Source organism: Martes martes (genome assembly GCF_963455335.1).
Source record: "Martes martes genome assembly, chromosome: 5".
Classification (NCBI taxonomy): domain Eukaryota; kingdom Metazoa; phylum Chordata; class Mammalia; order Carnivora; family Mustelidae; genus Martes; species Martes martes.
Window position 1 is genome coordinate 140,344,426 of NC_137892.1, and position 19,379 is coordinate 140,363,804.

At 34.7% G+C, this 19,379-nt stretch overlaps 1 protein-coding gene across 4 annotated transcripts in view; it reads left to right on the top strand.

Moving 5' to 3' along the window:
- Positions 1 to 19,379, top strand: part of ZFR (zinc finger RNA binding protein) — an 84,923-nt gene that overhangs the window by 43,124 nt on the left and 22,420 nt on the right. For 2 of the 4 annotated variants that reach the window (XM_080805054.1, XM_080805053.1), the window contains 7 exons: positions 954 to 1,099; positions 7,186 to 7,348; positions 8,407 to 8,612; positions 9,541 to 9,691; positions 12,454 to 12,595; positions 17,198 to 17,295; positions 18,161 to 18,256. In XM_080805054.1, the coding sequence (XP_080661180.1) occupies positions 954 to 1,099; positions 7,186 to 7,348; positions 8,407 to 8,612; positions 9,541 to 9,691; positions 12,454 to 12,595; positions 17,198 to 17,295; positions 18,161 to 18,256 (1,002 nt within the window). The remainder of the gene's footprint in view (positions 1 to 953; positions 1,100 to 7,185; positions 7,349 to 8,406; positions 8,613 to 9,540; positions 9,692 to 12,453; positions 12,596 to 17,197; positions 17,296 to 18,160; positions 18,257 to 19,379) is intronic. The other 2 variants (XR_013966912.1, XR_013966913.1) reach the window with 1 other exon arrangement.

The window sequence follows — 19,379 nt, forward strand, 5'->3', positions numbered from 1 at the left end:
TCAGTCTTCCTGCTCAGCGGGAGTCTGCTTCTCCCTCTGCCTCTCCCCGCTCTCATGCCTCTTCACTCACTCTCCCTGTCTCTCTCAAATAAATAAAATCTTCTAAAAAATTTTTTTTTCGTCTTTTTATTTTTTATTTTTTTAAACACAGCTTGGAACCTTTTCCATAGGAAACAAAACATCTAAATATAACTCAGTTCATGAACTGTATGCTAACATTAATTAGCATGTCATGTCTCACATTCAGATGTTTGGTTTTTATTGATTAGTTTTTTATACTTAAGAAGAGTATAACCATATTTGATCATTTTTAGTGAAAGTAACATTGCCTGGATCAAGTAATCATGTATATATAGATAATTGCTTTACGTAAAGTATTTTGAAAGAAGTATTAGGTCTCCATCTATTTACCTTCTTTGTCTTGGTAAAATTCCCACTAAAATGAATTTTTAAGATGAGGAATTCCTCATTGAAAACACTTCAGATGTTAAGTTAAATCCACATCATTTAAAGTTTTAATTAGCCTAGACTAATGCACTAGATTCATGTTTTCCCTTCTAAACAAAGAGGTGGTGAAAATTAAAATAGTCTGTTTTTTAACCTCCACAGTCAGACATTTAGAATCATCTGCTTAAAAACAAGTAAAGGAAAGTGAAATATCCATTAGTTCACGAAGGATTTCTTCCATTGGTTAGTTATGTACTTTTTAGATACTAAGTATGTCATTGTAAATGTAGACAATTAAGAATTTAAGGGTGGGAGGGAAAGAAGAATGTTTATTAATGTATTCTGAATCTTTCCTCTAATACAACTTATTTTACTGATTTTACTCTTACAATGAAAAATTCACAACTGAAAGCCTCTATGATGAAAGAATATAGGGGATTGTATGATTAATAATATGTGTAGATTATTAGAGGGCCTGCTGATTTTTTAAATGTCTGTATTGACAGAAAAAAGTAAATCCAGATTTGCAAGTAGAAGTAAAGCCCAGTATTCGAGCCAGAAAGATTCAAGAAGAGAAAATGAGGAAGCAAATGCAGAAAGAAGAGTATTGGCGAAGACGAGAAGAAGAAGAACGCTGGAGAATGGAAATGAGGTAGTATCTTTAACTTTTAGTACCATGATAGACAGTGGTTCAGCCATTCTAAAAAACTCAGCTATTCTCAGTGACTCCCATTCAGAGCAATCCAGTTTTATTTGATGTACTTAAGTTTTCACTTTTCAGGAAGATCCTAGGTATAGGAAAGAAATGCATTACAATTAATTTATTGGCTATTCTAGTATTTGACCGTGGCCTTGGTGGTATCTTACATATATTAAGTATAAGTGGTATCTTATATTTATATATATATTAAGTGCATGAAGAAATAGTTAAATTATATATAGATTTTTTTTTTTTTTTAATAAACTGTACTCTACTTAGTGTGGGGCTTAAACTCAAAAACCCAAGATCAAGAGTCACCTGCTTTACTGACTGAGCCAGCCAGGTACCCCAGAATAGTTTAATATTATAAATAAATGCCTTAGTTTAAAACAAAATAGAACATTTGGTTACATGGTAAAAATATCATGAGTATAGGATCTGGTAGATTCTAGACAAAAATGTGTGCTTTTTAAAAAGAAACATCTATCATAGAAGCTTGAGACTATAGGGAAGGAGAAAGGAGAAAACATGTCTTCCAGAGATATGTTAACGTTTGGTTTTATTGATATAACTGACTTTTTTTTTTTTTTTTTTTTTTTTTGGAGAGAGTGAATGTCTTAAGTGGGCTCCGTGCCCAGTGCAGAGACCCGTATGGGGCTTGATCTCACAACCCTGAAATCATAACCTGAGCCCAAATCAGAGTCAAGTGCTTAACTTTCTGAGCCACCCAGGTGCCCCAGCATATCCTTAAATAATATAATTCAGGGGCACTCGGCTGGCCTAGTCAGAAGAGCATGTGACTCTTGATTTCAGGGTCAAGCCCCACATTGGGTGTGGAGGTTACCTGAAAAAATTAAATGGTACTGTTCAGTGGTTTTTAAGTAATATTCACAGAGTTGTACAGCCTTCACCACAGTCAATTTTAGAACCATTTTTGTCACTCCCTATTTTCCCCCAACCCCTACATCTACCCCTGAGCAACCACAATATACTATCTGCCTATAGACTTATTCTGGGGATACCTGCGTGGCTCGGTTGGTTAAGCATCTGCCTTCAGCGTAGGTCATGATTCCGGGGATTAAGTTCTCCATTGGGCTCTTTGCGTAGTGGGGAGTTTGCTTCTCCCTCTTCCTCTTTGTACTCTCTCCCCCTCTCCCTCTCTCTCTCAAATGAATAAATCTTTAGACTTATTCTGGAGATTTCATATAAATGGAATCATATGATGTATGGTATTTTTTGTCTGCCTGCTTTCACTTCACTGTGTTTTTAAGATTCATGCATGTTTTAGCATGTAACAGTACTTTGTTTCATGGCTTAATAATATTCCATCATAAGAATGTGTAACGTTCGTTTATCAGTTGATGGACATTTGTGTTGTTTCCACTTTTGAGGTGTCATGAATACTGCTGCTAGGAGTATTTGTACAAGTTTTAAAATATATTGGGGTGCCTGGGTGGCTCAGTAGGTTAAGCCTCTGCCTTTGGCTCAGGTTATGATCTCAGGGTCCTGGGATCAAGCCCCACATCGGGCTCTCTGCTCAGCAGGGAGCCTGCTTCCTCCTTTCTCTGCCTGCCTCTCTGCCTACTTGTGATCTCTCTGTCAAATAAATTTTTAAAAAAAATTTTTTTTAAATAAATAAATAAAATATAATTTCAGGGGATCCAGGTCATGGGATTGAACCCCACCTTGGGCTCCCTGCTCAGTGTCGACCCTGCTTCTCCCTCTCTCAACTCCGCCTGCTTGTGTGCGTACTCACTCTCTCTGTCAAATCAATAAAATCTTTTAAATATATCTATATATATAGATATATATTTCAGAAAATAAGCATAATGTACACTTTGTGTTTTTTTTAAGATTTTTTTATTTATTTGACAGAGCACAAGCAGGGGGAGTGAGAGAGGGAGAATCAGGCTCCCTGCCGGGCAGGGAGCCCAATGACGGGCTCAGTCCCAGTACCTGGGATCATGACCTGAGCCAAAGGCAGATGCTTAACCAGCTGAGCCACCCAGGCACCCCTGTACACATTTTATAATTCACTTTTCATTTATATGTCAATTTAAAAATTAAGCTAGGATTATTTTCTTTTTTGTGACCACATAGTATTCTCTTATATAGATGTGTAATTTTCTTTATAACTTGTCCTCCTTTGTTAGATACTTAGGTTGTTTCCAGTGTTTCTGTACCATGGTTATTACATTGACCATGCTTGAGGCTATATTATTGCATAAATTGTGATTTTATGTTGGTAATAATAATATTTCCAAAAATGGAAATATTTGTTTGAAGGAAACCCATGCTTCTGCCTATACTGAGTACTCTAACTTCAGTGGTTTTCAGACATTTTGGTTTCAGGACCCTTTATACTCCATTATTACTGAAGATAATAATTGAAGATAAAATTATTAAAGATAATAATTGAAGATATAGTTGAAGAATAATATTAAAGATAAACTCAATTGAGTTTCAGGACTCTTTATACTCAGTAATTATTAAAGACTCCAAATAGTTTTTGTTTATGTGGGTTATAGCTGTCAAGATTTCACTGTATTAGGGGCACCTGGGTGGTTCAGTGGATTAAGCCTCTGCCTTCAGCTCAGGTCATGATCTCAGGGTCCTGGGATTGAGCCCCGCATCAGGCTCTCTGCTCAGCAGGGAGCCTGCTTCCCCCTCTCTCTCTGCCTGCCTCTTTGCCTTCTTGTGATCTCTCTCTCTCTCAAGTAAATAAATAAAATCTTTAAAAAAAAAAAAAAAAGTCCCTCGTTTAAAAAAAAAAAGATTTCACTGTATTAAAAATTAAAACTGAGAAGTTTAATATTTATGAATTCATTTAAAAATGACATTTTAATTATATCTGTTAAAATATAAATGTATTGGGTGCCTGGGTGGCTCAGTTGGTTAAGCGACTGCCTTCGGCTCAGATCGTGATCCTGGAGTCCTGGGATCAAATCCCACATCAGGCTCTGTGCTCAGCGGACAGTCTGCTTCTTTCCCTCTGCCCCTCCCCCCTCTTGTGCTCACCCACTCTCTCATTCTCTCTCAAATAAATAAAACCTTTAAAAATATGTATATAAACAAATTGACTAATTGTATTACATTGCATATATTTAAAAATATAACTTGGTGAAAAATTAATCATAATATAACTATTTCTTCACCAGAATTGTGTGAATGATACTGTTTTACATTTTTGCAAATCCCTTTAAATGTCTTGCTTTAAAAAAGGCAGCATGATTCTCATGTGTGCTTCTGTGTTCATTTTGTTGTGAAACCACATTCTGCCTCTGGATAACTCCACTATACATTCAAAAGAGAGTAAGAATGGGAAAGGTATATGATGTCTTAAATATTAAGACATGGATCCCCTGACAGGGCCTCAGGGACCATCTGGAGTCCTTGGACCACATTTAGAAAATTGCTGCTACAACATTAAAGTTCTCTGCCAATGAGAGAGAGAAATATGAAATCCTTATTTGGTTGGTTGGGTTTTGTTTTCAAATTTGAAATTTGGGATAGGAAAGGTAAATCTTTTCAAATTTGTTTTAGTTCAGTTTGAATTATAATTATATTACTGGCAAATTTTCAAAAGCTTTTTTGAATATAGTTGACATACAATACGTTAGTTTTAGGTGTACAACATTCTGATTCAGTAAGTTGATACTTCATACTGTGCCCACCACACATGTAGCTACCATCTGTCCCCAGACAACACTGTTAACAATATCACTGACTATATTCCTTATACTATGCCTCTGTGACTTACTCATTTCATAACTGGAAGCTCGGATCTTCCACTCCCCTTTACTCATTTTGCCCATCCCCTCATGCCCCTTCCCTGTAGTAAACATCAGTTCTCTATATAGGTCTGATTTTGCTTATTTGTTTGTTTACTCATTTGTTTTTTAAGATTCCACATATGAGAGAAATCATATATATGTCTTTCTCGGTCTGACTTATTTCACTTAGCATAATACTTTCTGGTCCATCCATGTTGTTGCAGATGGCATGATCTCATCCTTTTTTATGGCTGCATAATATTCTGGTGTGTGTGTCCATCCACATCATCCTTACCTGTTTGTCCATCAGTGGACACTTAGGTTGCTTACATATTTTGGCTATTGTAAATAATGCTTCATTAAACATAGATGTGCATGTATCTTCTTAAATTAGTGTTTTCAGTTTCTTTGGTTAGTTATACAGTAGTTGAGTTATTGGATCATAAGATATTTCTATTTTTAATGTTTCCCACCTTGGCTGCACCAGTTTACATTCCCACCAGCAGTGTACAAGGGTTCCTTTTTCTCCACATCCTTGTCAACCACTTATTTCACATACTGAATTTTATTACATGTTTGAACATTAACATTTCCTCTCTGATAAATTACCTGGTTTTTATTTATTTATTTATTTTTTACTTAACTGTTACTTTGTACAGACACTATATTGTAGCTATTAACCTGTTATTAATGTGTTATCTTCAGATAGTTTTTACTGTTATGTATTGGTTTTTACTTTTTGACATGTTTAAATATATGAGTCTCATTTTTTGTGAATAATCTGCCTTTGTAATGCATTTGAAACTCTGTACTTAGATATGGAACTTTTCCTCTTTTGTTGAAATATCAAATATTTATTAAGCACCTATGATATGCTAGAAAATTGCATGTAGTGTGTTAGGCACTGAGTATGAATTGGTAAACAATGGATAAAAATCCCTGCCCTTATATAACTTAAACATTTGTGTTCAGTAATAATAAACTATTCAAAACTGGAATGAGTATAGTTTTTCAGAGTCTTCAACCTGTTATTCATTTTCTCTCAAGGCCTAAATAACAGAGAAGTATGTTTCTATACTACTTCTAAGTCAGGTGACCCAAAAAAGCACTGCTTATTCCCAACCTGAGGAAATTGGTAGTTTCTAAAGAGCTACTTGAGAAGTGTAGTTGGGTTTGTTTTTGTTTTTGTTTTTGATTTTGGAGAAGCGTGCTTCTTTCTTTTACGTTAAACAAATTTGTCTAGTAAAACCTTACTCTTATCAAAATTTGCTTTAGAGACATAATTTCTCTTTGTAGTTATCAGTGTCATAGTTTGAAGCTAAAAGTAGAGACAGAAGTGAGAGTGAGGTAGTAAAAAAGAATTTAGATTCTGAAAATGACCATGAAAGCAGAAGTTATACAATAGCTGCCCACAGTCCAGGTTCAGCCCATGGAGGTTTCATTTGATACACATAGTATTTCTAATTTGAACCAACACTAAAGATTCTGAAAAACATTAAAATCTTGATGATCTTCGGATTGGAACCCTGTATTCCCTTATGGCAGTAATTAATTGGGGCTGGGTAGCAGCTGCTCTCTTTAGCCAGAACATGTATTTTCTCCCCCCCACCCCCACCCCCACCCTTCAAATTTTTATTTAAATGCTAGATAGCAGACGTGCTTTCTTACTTGACCATAGCCCTCCCCAACCTTAATATGTCCCCACAAACGAGACAGAATGTGAGTTGCCATTCTTCACTGTCTTGCACTATTGTTTTTCCTCAGTAGACAAATTTGTGTATGCCTGTATCATAAATGGGGAAATTAAAAATAGTCTTAAGAGGTTCTCTTCTACATAGAAAATAGGAGGGAACCCATTTCTGTGGAGAAAGGAAGAAAATTCCTGAATGTGTGCTTCAGGTTTTTCATTCACACACGTTACTGTTCCAGCCACTCTAGGTAGGCATTTAAGTTTATAATATCTTAAAGAAGGAGAGATTGAAGGAAGCTCTGAGGTTTCTAGTGTTTGTTCCTTTGGCTTTGACATCAGGGTATGAAATTTTGTGTTGCTTTTCTCTTTGTTTTCTCACCTGTTTTCACTCATACTCACATCCATTTGTAGATGAAAGCAAATAAAGGATATTCGTTACACTAGGGAAAAAGGAAGGTGTTAGCTAAGCTGATCTGGGACAGTTTTTTTAATTGCATTTTTTGTCATTATTGATGTAAGTTCTTGGGTTGTATTTATCTTGTAATAAGGTTTGTAATATCATTCTCTGTTTTCAGACGTTATGAAGAGGACATGTACTGGAGAAGAATGGAGGAAGAACAACACCATTGGGATGATCGCCGCCGAATGCCTGATGGAGGCTATCCTCATGGTCCCCCAGGCCCATTAGGCCTTCTGGGAGTCCGACCAGGCATGCCTCCTCAGCCCCAGGGGCCTGCAGTAAGTGTACACATAATTTACTTGGGGGATAAAAGTGTTAAGATTGGTTCAGCATTAGAAGATAACAGTTTGGGGAGACTAATTCTTAGATTTAATAGTCTCATAATGTCAGTGTAAGTTTTTCATCTGATTTAGAATTTTCCCTCCTTTTATTATAGCTTCTAACTCATGTCTTATAAAGGACCTCATAGAGTGTCCATGAATTTTTCTTAACCTTCAGTAAAAGCTAAACAGGAGTGGAGCTTTTGTTCTCTCAAGTGTTCTTTAACATTAGAGATTTTCTTTCCTTTGTTTTTCTTGACATTTGCAAGAGCAACCACTTTTGAAGGCAGCTGCTTTGCCTTCAAAATTATTATCTTCCCGTTACCTGTTGTTGAGAATCTTTTTTCCTTCTTCAAAACCTGACCATCTAAAACCTGCTACTGCTTCTGAATTGAGTGCAGGATAAGGGGTATGTAAATGATTCAACTTGAACATCACAGTTGATGTACTAGGAAAACTATAGGAAAGATAATGCATCTTGAGGTTTGTGTTCCATAGAAGCTGTGTAAGAGAAGAGACACCAGCTTATGAAGAACATTCCATAGAAGTTCAGACTACAAAACTGAAAATTTTTTGTTTGTTTTCCAGAGAGCATTTAGGAGAAACAGCGAAGTCCTCCTCTTTAACTTACTCTCTTTCTCATTTGTCTTTACACAGAATAAGCATTTGTAAGACCTGTTTTATCAAAGTCAAAAAAAATTTCACAATCACCAGTCTTTAAAGTTGAGTAAGAAGTATTTCCATAACCTAGATACGGTGTTCAGGCAAAGCATGTATATATACAGAGATAAGCAAATGCATACATATACAAGCATCCAACACTTGATAGTATAACTTTCCAAAGTTTGCAGTTTTGTTTTTACTGAAGTAGAAAAGGGGAAGATAATTTTAAGTGGACATTTTGCATAGTTGACTTTTTTATTAAAAAGATATGACAAACGTACATATAGTTGAAAAATATGTTTAGTTTTGCCCAGGAAACATTGCTTTTAAATGAGGTAACTTTTTTTCTCTAGCCCTTACGTCGTCCTGATTCATCTGATGACCGTTATGTAATGACAAAACACGCAACCATTTATCCAACTGAAGAAGAATTGCAGGCAGTTCAGAAAATTGTTTCTATCACTGAACGTGCTTTAAAACTTGTTTCAGACAGTTTGTCTGAACATGAGAAGAGCAAGAGCAAAGAGGGAGATGATAAGAAAGAGGGAGGTAAAGACAGGTGTGTTTTCAGAGTTACTTTGCTTATTTTTTGTTTTTCTTTCCATGTACTTCTTACACTTGAAATAAAAAGTTAAAAAGACTAAAAATTCTCTGGTGTGAATGTACATGTCTTGTTTGGGTAGATATTTAATGTATTTAGCTGCTTTTTGCTAAAATAAATACACAGTTCCTTAAAATCTCCAACCTTGTGATTTTACTAATTTTATTTTATTTTATATAAAACTATTTTGAGTCTTTTTTCAAAGCCGCCTTCATAATTGCATTCAGCTGCTCTTCAGTTTTCCTTTGTTGTATCTGTCCCACATTCAGTCCTTGTTTTAGCAGTTTGTTTCCTTAGTTCGTTGAACATAAAGCATGAAGAAACTTAAGCTTTGGAAACTCTTTTTTTAGGTAGGCTCCAAGCCCACTGTGGAGCCCAACACAGGGCTTAAACTCATGACCCTAAGATCAAGAGTCAGATACTTAACCAGCTGAGCCACTCAGGCACACCTAGAAACATTTTTCATATCAAGTTTTACGTTGTGATTTTTCCTTTTACCATTTGGAAATACTTTTACATTACATTAAACATGACTCTTGGGGCACCTGGGTGGCTCAGACAGTTAAGCATTCAACTCTTGATCTTAGCTCAGGTCTCAATCTCAGGGTCATGAGATTTTAAAAAAAGGAACTATGACTCTTGTTCTCATTTGTAAAATGAGACACAGAAATGTTAATATTCTTTGAAATTGTCCCCGTGAGATCTTAGTTCTTGATTTATTTATCTTTATATCTTATCTAAATGAAGGCTGCTTCTTAAAAATATTAAATATTTTGAAACTGTAGTTGATAGCATAAAATTATTTAATTTACTCTTATATATTTAGAGATTATCATGGCTGTGGCTGGGAAGACAAATGTCGTAATATAATTTGATTTCACTGCAGAGCTTTAAAAGGAGTTTTGCGAGTAGGAGTATTGGCAAAAGGATTACTTCTCCGAGGAGATAGAAATGTCAACCTTGTTTTGCTGTGCTCCGAGAAACCTTCAAAGACATTATTAAGCCGTATTGCAGAAAACCTACCCAAACAGCTTGCTGTAAGTATTATGGAAATGTTCATTTTTACCCCTTGTCTGGTTCAGAAGTTTTTGGCAGGACTAACTGTGCTTCAGCCTAAACCTAAGCCAGCCTTTAAATTTTTGGCTCGACTTTCCATTTTGAGATTTTTTTTGTTTTGGGGGTGGGGGGGATGTTGGTTTTTTTGTTTGGTTTTTTTTGTTGTTGTTTTTGCTTCGTTGTGCAAATTGGTAGGACTATTTTCTAGTTTGTCTTTTTAGGTTTTATAGTGCTTATATTTGACATGAAGCCATCTTGCTAATTTATTTAAAAATGTAAAATTGTAGCACATGTCCTCATCCTGGTTTTTTTCCCCAAGATTTGAAGCATAAGAGAGAAGGCAGTTATTGACAGAAAATGGTTTTTCTTTTTCTTTTTTTGTTAAAAACAAAGCCCCTGTGTAGCAAGCTTAAATTTTTAAAATCTGTGAAACTCTCGCCTGTTTAGTTGAATACATGTTTTTAATAAAATATAGTAAGAAATAGTCTTTCCAATTTGAATTTCCCTGGTCTTACTGGGATTTTTCTTTTTCTGTCTTTATAATGATAGGAATTCTGTCTCTGTCCAGCAAATCATGGCAATGCACAATTAGTAGAATATCCCCTTTTTGGTCTTACAAAAGCAAACTTTTTAAGTTTGAATTCTAAAAATTTTTACACATTAGTCTCATAATCTCAGATTGTGATTTAAAGTAAATAATCCTTGGGGCGCATGGGTGATACAGTCATTTAAATGTCCAGCTCTTGGTTTTGGCTTGGGTCTTGAGATAAGGCCCACATTGGGCTCCACACTCAGCACAGTCTGTTCAAGACTCTCCCTCCCTCTCCTCCTGCCTCCCCCACCCCCAACACACACTCACCCACCCCGGCATACTCCCTCTCTCTCTCTCTCAAAATAAAATAAATTTTTAAAGAAATATATTTCTTGAATAATTTAATGTATATAATTTATTCTAAATCCAAGGATTGACATTTCATTGGTAATGTGTATTCTACAGCAGTGAGTCAGAATAAATAGTACCTGACCACAGCAGAGCAACTGGTAACAAAAGGGATAGTGAACCACAGTGTTGAACTTAAGCTCTGACAGCTCTGACACTTAATGTTGTTTGCTTTATGTTCCCATTGTTTCAGATACGAAGTTCCTCATTGTGGATGAGTCTTTTAAGTGCTAGGAACCAGCAGAATTGGCATTGTGTGTCTGCTTTTTATCCCTCTGTTGAGGCTGCTAGGGCAATGGGATATGCGGTGGGGGTGGTGGGGAGGAAAGGTTTGAGGGCCTCAAGAGAATTACATAATTTGCTAGAAATACCTTGATCTTAATTGTGATGCTTGGGGGTTCCTGGGTGGCTCAGTCATTAAGCATCTACCTTTGGCTCAGGTCATGATCCCAGTGACCATCGGGCTCCCTACCCTGCTGGAAGCCTGCTTCTCCCCCTCCCACTCCCCTTGTCTGATGATCTCTCTCAGTGTGTCTCTCTCTCTGTCAAATAAATAGAAAAAATCTGAAAAAAAAATTATGATGCTTAATAAAACTACGAAGCAGGGAAATATATCCTAAGGAAATAATCAAGCAGTTAGACTAAAAGCAAAATACCCTTTCCAAATCAGACTGTACTTACTATACAAGGGAATAAAAAAAGAATTCTTCATCATCATTGTCATAGTTGACATTTATATAGTACTTAGTATGTACCAGGCACTGTTTTTTTGTTTTTTTTTTTTTTAAGATTTTATTTATTTATTTGAGGAAGAGCTCACGAGCTGGGGGGGGGGGGTGCAGAGAGAGAATCTCAAGCACGCTCCCTGCTGAGCACAAGCCCCAACATGGAGCTTAATCCCAAGACCCCCAGATCATGACCTGAGCCAAAGTCAAAGACTTAACTGAGCTGACTAGGTGCCCCAACCAGGCACTGTTTTAAGGGCTTTATATAGTTAATTCATTTAGTTCTATAGGTTAGGTAACAATTTCTGTCCCCATTTTACAGAAACAGGGTAGAGGAGTTAAATAATTTGCCCATATTCACAACACTGTTAAAGTAATAGCTGGAATTTGAACTTAAATATTTTGCTATAAACACTCAATGTAATTTCTGTAAAGCTTTCATTCATAGAAACTGGGGCTTATCTATATCTATCAAATTACAGTGAATCTTGGTTTTTCTGGATCTTAATCAAGACTTTTTGCTCTCCAATTATGATGTATAGATGTGTTGATTTCACAATGTACATACAGTGGGAATGGTTGAATTCAAGGATCTATTTAGTTTCATTCAAATTCTGCAGATGTAGAAGAACTTAACTACCCAGATGCAGTTTGAAGGTACAGTAGTAAATACAGCAGTGTTTCTTTTATTCAAGAATCTATAATCTAAGAGGGACATATACAAATAATGGTAAATATTAGCTCAACAAAGAATTGTAAAAGGAAGGTATAGTAAGAGATGAATGATATTTGCATTATTGTAAGGCTTCTTGGAGGAGGAGTATGTTATCTACTCCTTATAAAAGGATTGAGGTAGGGCCCTGGCTCGTTCCATCCATAGAGCACGCGACTCTTGATCTTCGGGTTTTAAGTTTGAGCCCCATGTTGGGTGTAAAGATAACTTTAAAAAAAAAAAAAAACTTTTAAAAATAAGTAAATAAAATGCTTGAGATGGTAAGAAAATGAAAGAGCCATACTGAAACTGCTTTGTCTGATAATGTAAAAGTTCAGCTAATTTTTTGTCCTCTTTATTACATAGGTTATAAGTCCTGAGAAGTATGATATAAAATGTGCTGTGTCTGAAGCGGCAATAATTTTGAATTCATGTGTGGAACCCAAAATGCAAGTCACTATCACCCTGACATCTCCAATTATTCGAGAAGAGAACATGAGGGAAGGAGGTTGGAAAGCCATTAAACGTTCTACTTTTCTATTAACTTTTTTTTTCATTTACCTACTCTTTAAGATGGCATTAAGCCCTAGAAGGCAACATGCTGGCATTATATATGAATTTGATAGATTTGACTTAAGTAGCAACCAGTTTTGCTTAATAAGATCATTTCCCAGAAAGTAAATGCTCTTTTTAGTAATGTACTTTTATATAAAACACTCATGGTATTATTGACTTTCTTGATTTTTTTCTTTTCTTGCTAACCTCAGATTTCTGGAAAAAAAAAAGTTCAAAATTATTCTTGCTGACATAGTGGACACATGAAAAAAATTAAATGTTGGTAGTAAAGGGCCACAAACTTAACTTCTGTTAAGAAGTTCTTGTTCTTGCCTTGTCTTATAAAAAAGACAAGAGTTTCAAATAAAATTGGTTATATACTTGTAATATGTTTTAAGAGGCATTGCTATATGTGTAATCATGGATTTGGCTTGTCCTGAGGTAAATATTTCTAGTTCTCTGAGGTTGCTCTTTGGTTTGGAGAGTTTTCATGAATGCAGAGCATCCTAATGCACATAGATTTGGGCATTTAAACCCAATATTATCATACTAGAGATACTGAAAAATAAATGGTATAGGCTTAGTAAGTTATAGTACAGTACAGGATTTTTAAACTTACTTTACAATTGTAGAATATGAAATCCTGCTGGTGCCAGCAATGTTGCTTTAGGGACTGTTCTGTAACATTTTCAAAGCTTCAAAAGCTTTTAAGCCAAAAAGCATGGTCAGTGTCTGCCTTATGTTGGTTCTGTTGTTTTATGGGTCAGATAAAATTTACTTTGTTTCCTTTCATGTTGTTTTTGTACATCTTAACTTGTTGAGTATGAAGTTATATAGTCTACACTAATATTTCTTTGTGATACAGATAGAAAAGAATACTGTATATTAAATACTAAAATTGTTTAACATAGTATCAGTAGGCTCTTAGTTACTGTCCCTTTAAATTTGTTTTCTTACAGCAAAGCATTTTTTTTTTTAAAGGCACTGGGCTTTCCACAACCCAGAAAGAGAACACTTTATTTAAAATGTGGTCCTTGGGAGACATGTCTAATCTTGCATACTTCACATATATATCATATCAGGACTTGTATGTTGTATAAGCTTTGCATCTTAAAAATAATTGGGTTTTGTGTAAAGGATCTTTTATATGAACATGAGTTTCCATTCAAGGTCTGACTGTGGATATTGCTGGGGAAAAAAACAGTTGCTGAGTTGATCTGGTCAATTCATATGCAACATATGACCCTTAGGATTTGAAAAATCTAATATGAAAAGTAAAAGTTACTATACTTAGAATGAAATTACACTCATATAACCATTTAACTATTTCAGAGCACATCTTATCCAATTACATTTAGCCTTAAATTTATGCCATATTGGGTTACTTTATTATGTTGAAAAGTCTAAAGTTCATAGGCATTTGTAGTAGAGTCTTTGATAACCTATTCCTTCTAAAGGAAACAAAATTATATTTTTGTCTGACCCAGACTTGAGTTAGAATTACTGTTCTGGATTTCATAAATACTCTGGTGAGAGAAGTGATCAGTCCAAAATTAGAAGATTTTACTTCAAGACACTGAGCTGAAAAGTTGGATGTGCAAAAAGTATAGAAACATTGATAGAGTGTTCCTTGCTGCAGATAACTGCAGTAAACTATGTCTTTAGCTTCATTATGAAGATTGCTTCTTTCTTGCTGCAGAATAACGGTATGTATTCTCTCTCACTGCAGCTCCCAATGCTCTGTGTCTTAAAATCACTTAAAGCCTATAGCTTGCTTTGGGGAGTTAGTACAGGGGGTAAGGAAGGCTTTGCCGGAAGAACAATTTTAAGTCTTGAGACTTGCGCCTTGTGCAGTGTGGTAGCTCTTTAATGGTCCTGTTTAATACCAAAAATTATTTTTCAATTATTTTTTTAAAATTATTAAATTGCCCAAATAACTGTTAAACGCATGTCAGATCTATTTTATGGTACTGTGTTTGACAGTTAAACACTATTGACTTGAAGCTTGAAATGTTGGAAATGCTCTAACCCTTGCTACAGAGTCTTTTCTGCAGCAAGTCAAGTATGTGTGTGTTTTTTTCCACCTGTAGCTTATCAGGCCCGGTCCAAAGCCTTCTAGCAGAGGGGATTGATTCCTGTCAGGGGTTGCTGCCAAGACATCGGAAGGATTTTTGACCAAGGTTTTCAAAAGCTCAGTGTCACACCTGCCATTTGATTAAGGAGGGATTTTGGATGCAGAGTCTGGCATTTATTGTCCTTTGTGTGGCTGTTTTGTTTGTTTTGTCTTTGTCTATTCCAGAATTGAGCAGTGTTCACACTAGTTTTTAAATGGTTGTGGGTGGATTATATATTTTACATAACCGTGTTAATTTAAATTAATATATTCCCATTAACTTTTAATCATAAAATAGTGTGGACACAGCATGTCTTCTAACTAGTGATTAACCCCTTAAAATTTATGAAATACATTTATGTAGGATAAGAATTTGCTCTTTTTTTTTTTTAAATAAATTTGTTTTGTTAACTGGGTATTAGGCAAGAAGTATAATTTTTTTGTTTTTAGTACAATATACCTAAGGGGTTAATCCACTTGAAATATAAAATGGGTGCAAAAATCCACACTCTAAATTTAACAGAAACTTAATACTTAACAGCTCTTAATTTGTTTTTAAATTGCAATAGGTGTCTTGGCATCTTTGAAATTGTATCATTAATTAAGATTTTCAAAGTTATAAATGCTTGTGTGCAAAAAGAAAAATTTTCTTACATATTGAAGGAAATTATAACATTGTGAAAATAAAATGTAGAAATTCAGAAACTTTTTTAGAAAGAGATTGCACGTTGTCACCTATTTGCATTTTAGCTTTAGCAAGTAATGTAAATAAGGGACTAGAAAGAGGGTCCTTAAGCAGTTTTGTAATCCTGCATTAAGAAGTGTTTTTTTGTTTTATTTTTTTGTTTCTTTTTTTTTTTTCCTTAGTTAGTTGTGCTTTTCTGTATCCCTTTCTTTCCTTATCTCAGAAGAGCCCTATATCTTATGGTCAGTATGTTTCAGATTTTAGTAGAAGGTCTTGCAGGTTTTGAGATTGTCCACTATTTTTTTAAAATCACTAATATTTTGTCTTGATAGTTTCTTTTTAGTATCCACATTCTTCTTTCAGTCTTAATTCTCAGAATGCTACACAGTGTTCTTTGATTACCTGAAAATCTCCCTTCTAACATGTCTTCTTGAAAAATCTGGATCATTTGATTATTTGAGGAGAAGAACTAAGAATAGAAAGCCCAATGGATAGAGTTACCATTTTTAGAATATGCTTCTTTATGTATTATCTCCTCAAAATAAGGACAGGTGTCTTTTAAGATAACTGAATGCTCATACAAAATATATACAATTAAATAACTTGCCTAAAGTGCAATAATACTCTAAAAATCATCTTTAACTTCTTTTATCATATTATTTCTTTTGTCCCTCGTACTCATTTGGTAACCTCAGTGATTTATTAAGTTATATTTTAAATACCCCATAATTTTGGTGCACTTTAGCCAGTAGACTGTGAAACTCAATAGATTACTCACCTAGTATGTAATTATGCTGTGTTTAGAAAATACTTCTTTGTTAAAATCATTAAGAGCTGTGAATCAGATTGACTTAGTTGCTATTTTGAATAGCTTGATTAGCAAATATGCTGTTATTTTTATACACCCTTTACAGATACGTTTAGATGAACATAGCTGGCCCTCTATCATGAATGTAAAATTAACTTCTTGTCCTAGTTAGGTTCAGATTTTCTCAAGTTTTTTAGATGGCTCCTTTATGTTTTAACACAATAACCGGATTTAAAATCAGTTATTATAATTTTAGACCATACCTATTACTTATCATCAAAGAGTTCTTACTGCATCTCTTCTTTTTCTATACTTATCCTATTTAACCATGCTAGTTCCTATCGCCCTTTTCCTCTATACCCATTATTTCTCTCCAGTTATTCTTTGGGATATTTTATGGAAACTTTCTTAAAGAGCATTTCATATTCCCTTAAAGCTAAAATCTCCTTGTAGAAGAGAAACCATTGACCTCTTAGAAATGCATATTTTTGGCTCTTTGTTTTTTTCCATAATTATTACTGTATTGATCATTCCATATTTATTATTAGTTCTTTGCTATATGAGCCCCAGAATAACCTCTGACCATTTAGAATACTGAACAAACTTAATAGTTTATCATGAACTCTCATTTATTAAGGTGGATTTTTGTGTTCCCTCTTGTCTTGTCTTTGTGCTGGTGCACTGTGTCCAGTAATCCTTCCTTTTGATTTTATTTTGGTGGGTAGGGTTATTTGCAGAAATCATTTATTACATTTCTTAAGAGTTTAAATACTTCTTTTGATTTTCACATTGGATTATATAAATTAGCTGAAAATAACTCTGAGTACATTAAAATGCTGGTAAACTTGCAAATGGCTCATGTGACACTGATGCTACTTTAAGGAAGTGTCTTGCTCACCTGGTCAAACACCCATTCCTCACTGCATTTTGCCAATTCAATCCATTTTAGATGTAACCTCGGGTATGGTGAAAGACCCACCGGACGTCTTGGACAGGCAAAAATGCCTTGACGCTCTGGCTGCTCTACGCCACGCTAAGTGGTTCCAGGTTCGGAACATCATTTTACTTTTTTCTTGTAGCCTTATGAGAGAGTAGTTCAGTAAACATGTTTAACTGTGTTTAAACATTTCAAAAGATTGCCCAAGCAATACTATTTTAAATTAAATCTCAGAAAATATGTTAACATAGAAAGCTGGGTGTGAAGATCTGCATATTGCAGTTACTATTAATTTGACAATAACTTTAGGTTTGGGGGTGTTTTGTAGTTTGGGTTTTTTTATTTTTATTTTTAGTGGCTATATTTAAAGTTTACTTGTTTAGGAACATCACATGTTTGTGTATATATATTATATTCCATAAGGCTGCAGATGAACTTTTGCTTTAAATAATGGAATATGTGTTTAAAGCTTTGTGTATAGTTTTAAGATTTTTTCCCCCTCTTTCTCTAAGTTAATAAGTGTAGGGAGTGAAAGGTGAGGAAGCAGCTGTTTGGTTTAGTGACTTTGCAGTCATGCAAAGGCACAGAAGGGAAACCAAACAGATTTCCTTAACCTTTCAGTCCCTAGACAAACTTTTTAGCTCTTTACTTTTTCTTTTATTTCTAATGTAGGCAGAATTTTTTTTTAAGTTTACTGTTTTAAATGAACACAGGTCAAGGTTCACAGGGGATCAAGAAATATTATTCTTGTATAATCTGTTTACTTTGACCTAAAATACCAGCTTTTAAATACTAACCCTGGCATAAAATATTGCTGTAAATGGCAGCTCATTGAATCCAATTTTAAGTGTGGTTATTTTTGTTTTATTTTTATCTGAGCTTCCATTGAACAGTGGTATTTTAACTTTTTTTCATCAAGGGATATTTTCAATATTTCTAAGATTAATTCACCTGGGTTTTTGTGTTGCTCTCAAGGCTAGAGCTAATGGTCTGCAGTCCTGTGTGATTATCATACGTATTCTCCGGGACCTCTGTCAGCGAGTTCCAACGTGGTCTGATTTTCCAAGCTGGGTGAGTAGTATGTAACTTTATGGTATGAAAAATAAATATTTAGGAAACACTATCACGGTTTTTATAATCTCCTCTTACATTTAATTGTCAACTTTATTTTCATTTGCTTAATGTACTTTCTTTCCTCTTCTAGGGAGAAATCCTGAGGGTCATAGAGTGTCTAACTTTCTGAGATTTTATTATTTAAAGAATTGCACTTGATGTTTCTTTTTGTATTATCCTCTATTTTTTTTCTTTTGCTCTTATGATGTTTATTTTTTAAGATAACAGCAATTGTTAATTGGCTTTTACTTACATAAAGGTACAAAGACTAAAAATTAAGCTATTAATCTCCCTATGCAGAGTTCTGTTAACAGGTGTTTTTTTAAATAATGTAGGGGTGCCTGAGCGGCTCAGTCAGTTAAGTGTCTGACTTGGGCTCAGGTCATGATCTCAGGATCCTGGGAAGAAGTGCTGCATTGGACTCTCCACTGAGCAGAGAGTCTGCCTGTCCTTCTGTCCCTCCCCCTACTTGTGCATGTGCACGCTCTCTCCCTCTCTCAAATAAATAAAATCTTTCTTTAAAAAATATTTAAAAATTTAAAAATTCCAGAAATACAGGTTGTGAAGTAAAATGTGAAGAAGAAAAAGAAATATGTGAAGTTAGGAAATTCAAATAATGCAGAAATTTTCGTCACCAAAAAGTGAGTCTTCTTACTATTTAATGGCAAATTATCTGTAACATTTGTTGTAATTACTTCCAGGAAAAAAGTGCATGTATATATACCATATATGTTCTTATTTTTATCTATGTACTAGTATCCCTGTGATGTTTGAGCCCTTTTGGTTCCTGAGTAGCAAGAACTCAGATGGGGGATGGTTATTCAAAAATACAATTGAACCTATTGGTTTCAGAGTTGGTTAGTGAGAAGTGAATAGCCAGCTTACTTGAATTCTTTAATTTTTTTCTAAACATGGGTGTTCGTGCTATTTAATAAATTATTTGCATTTTCTTAACAAAATGCATCTTGGAGCTCTTTGAGAAAGGCATAGTCAAATCCACCTTATTCTTTGCATTAACTGCATGGTACTCCCTTTGTGTGAACATGCCATATTTTATTTAACTAGTATCCATTTGATGACA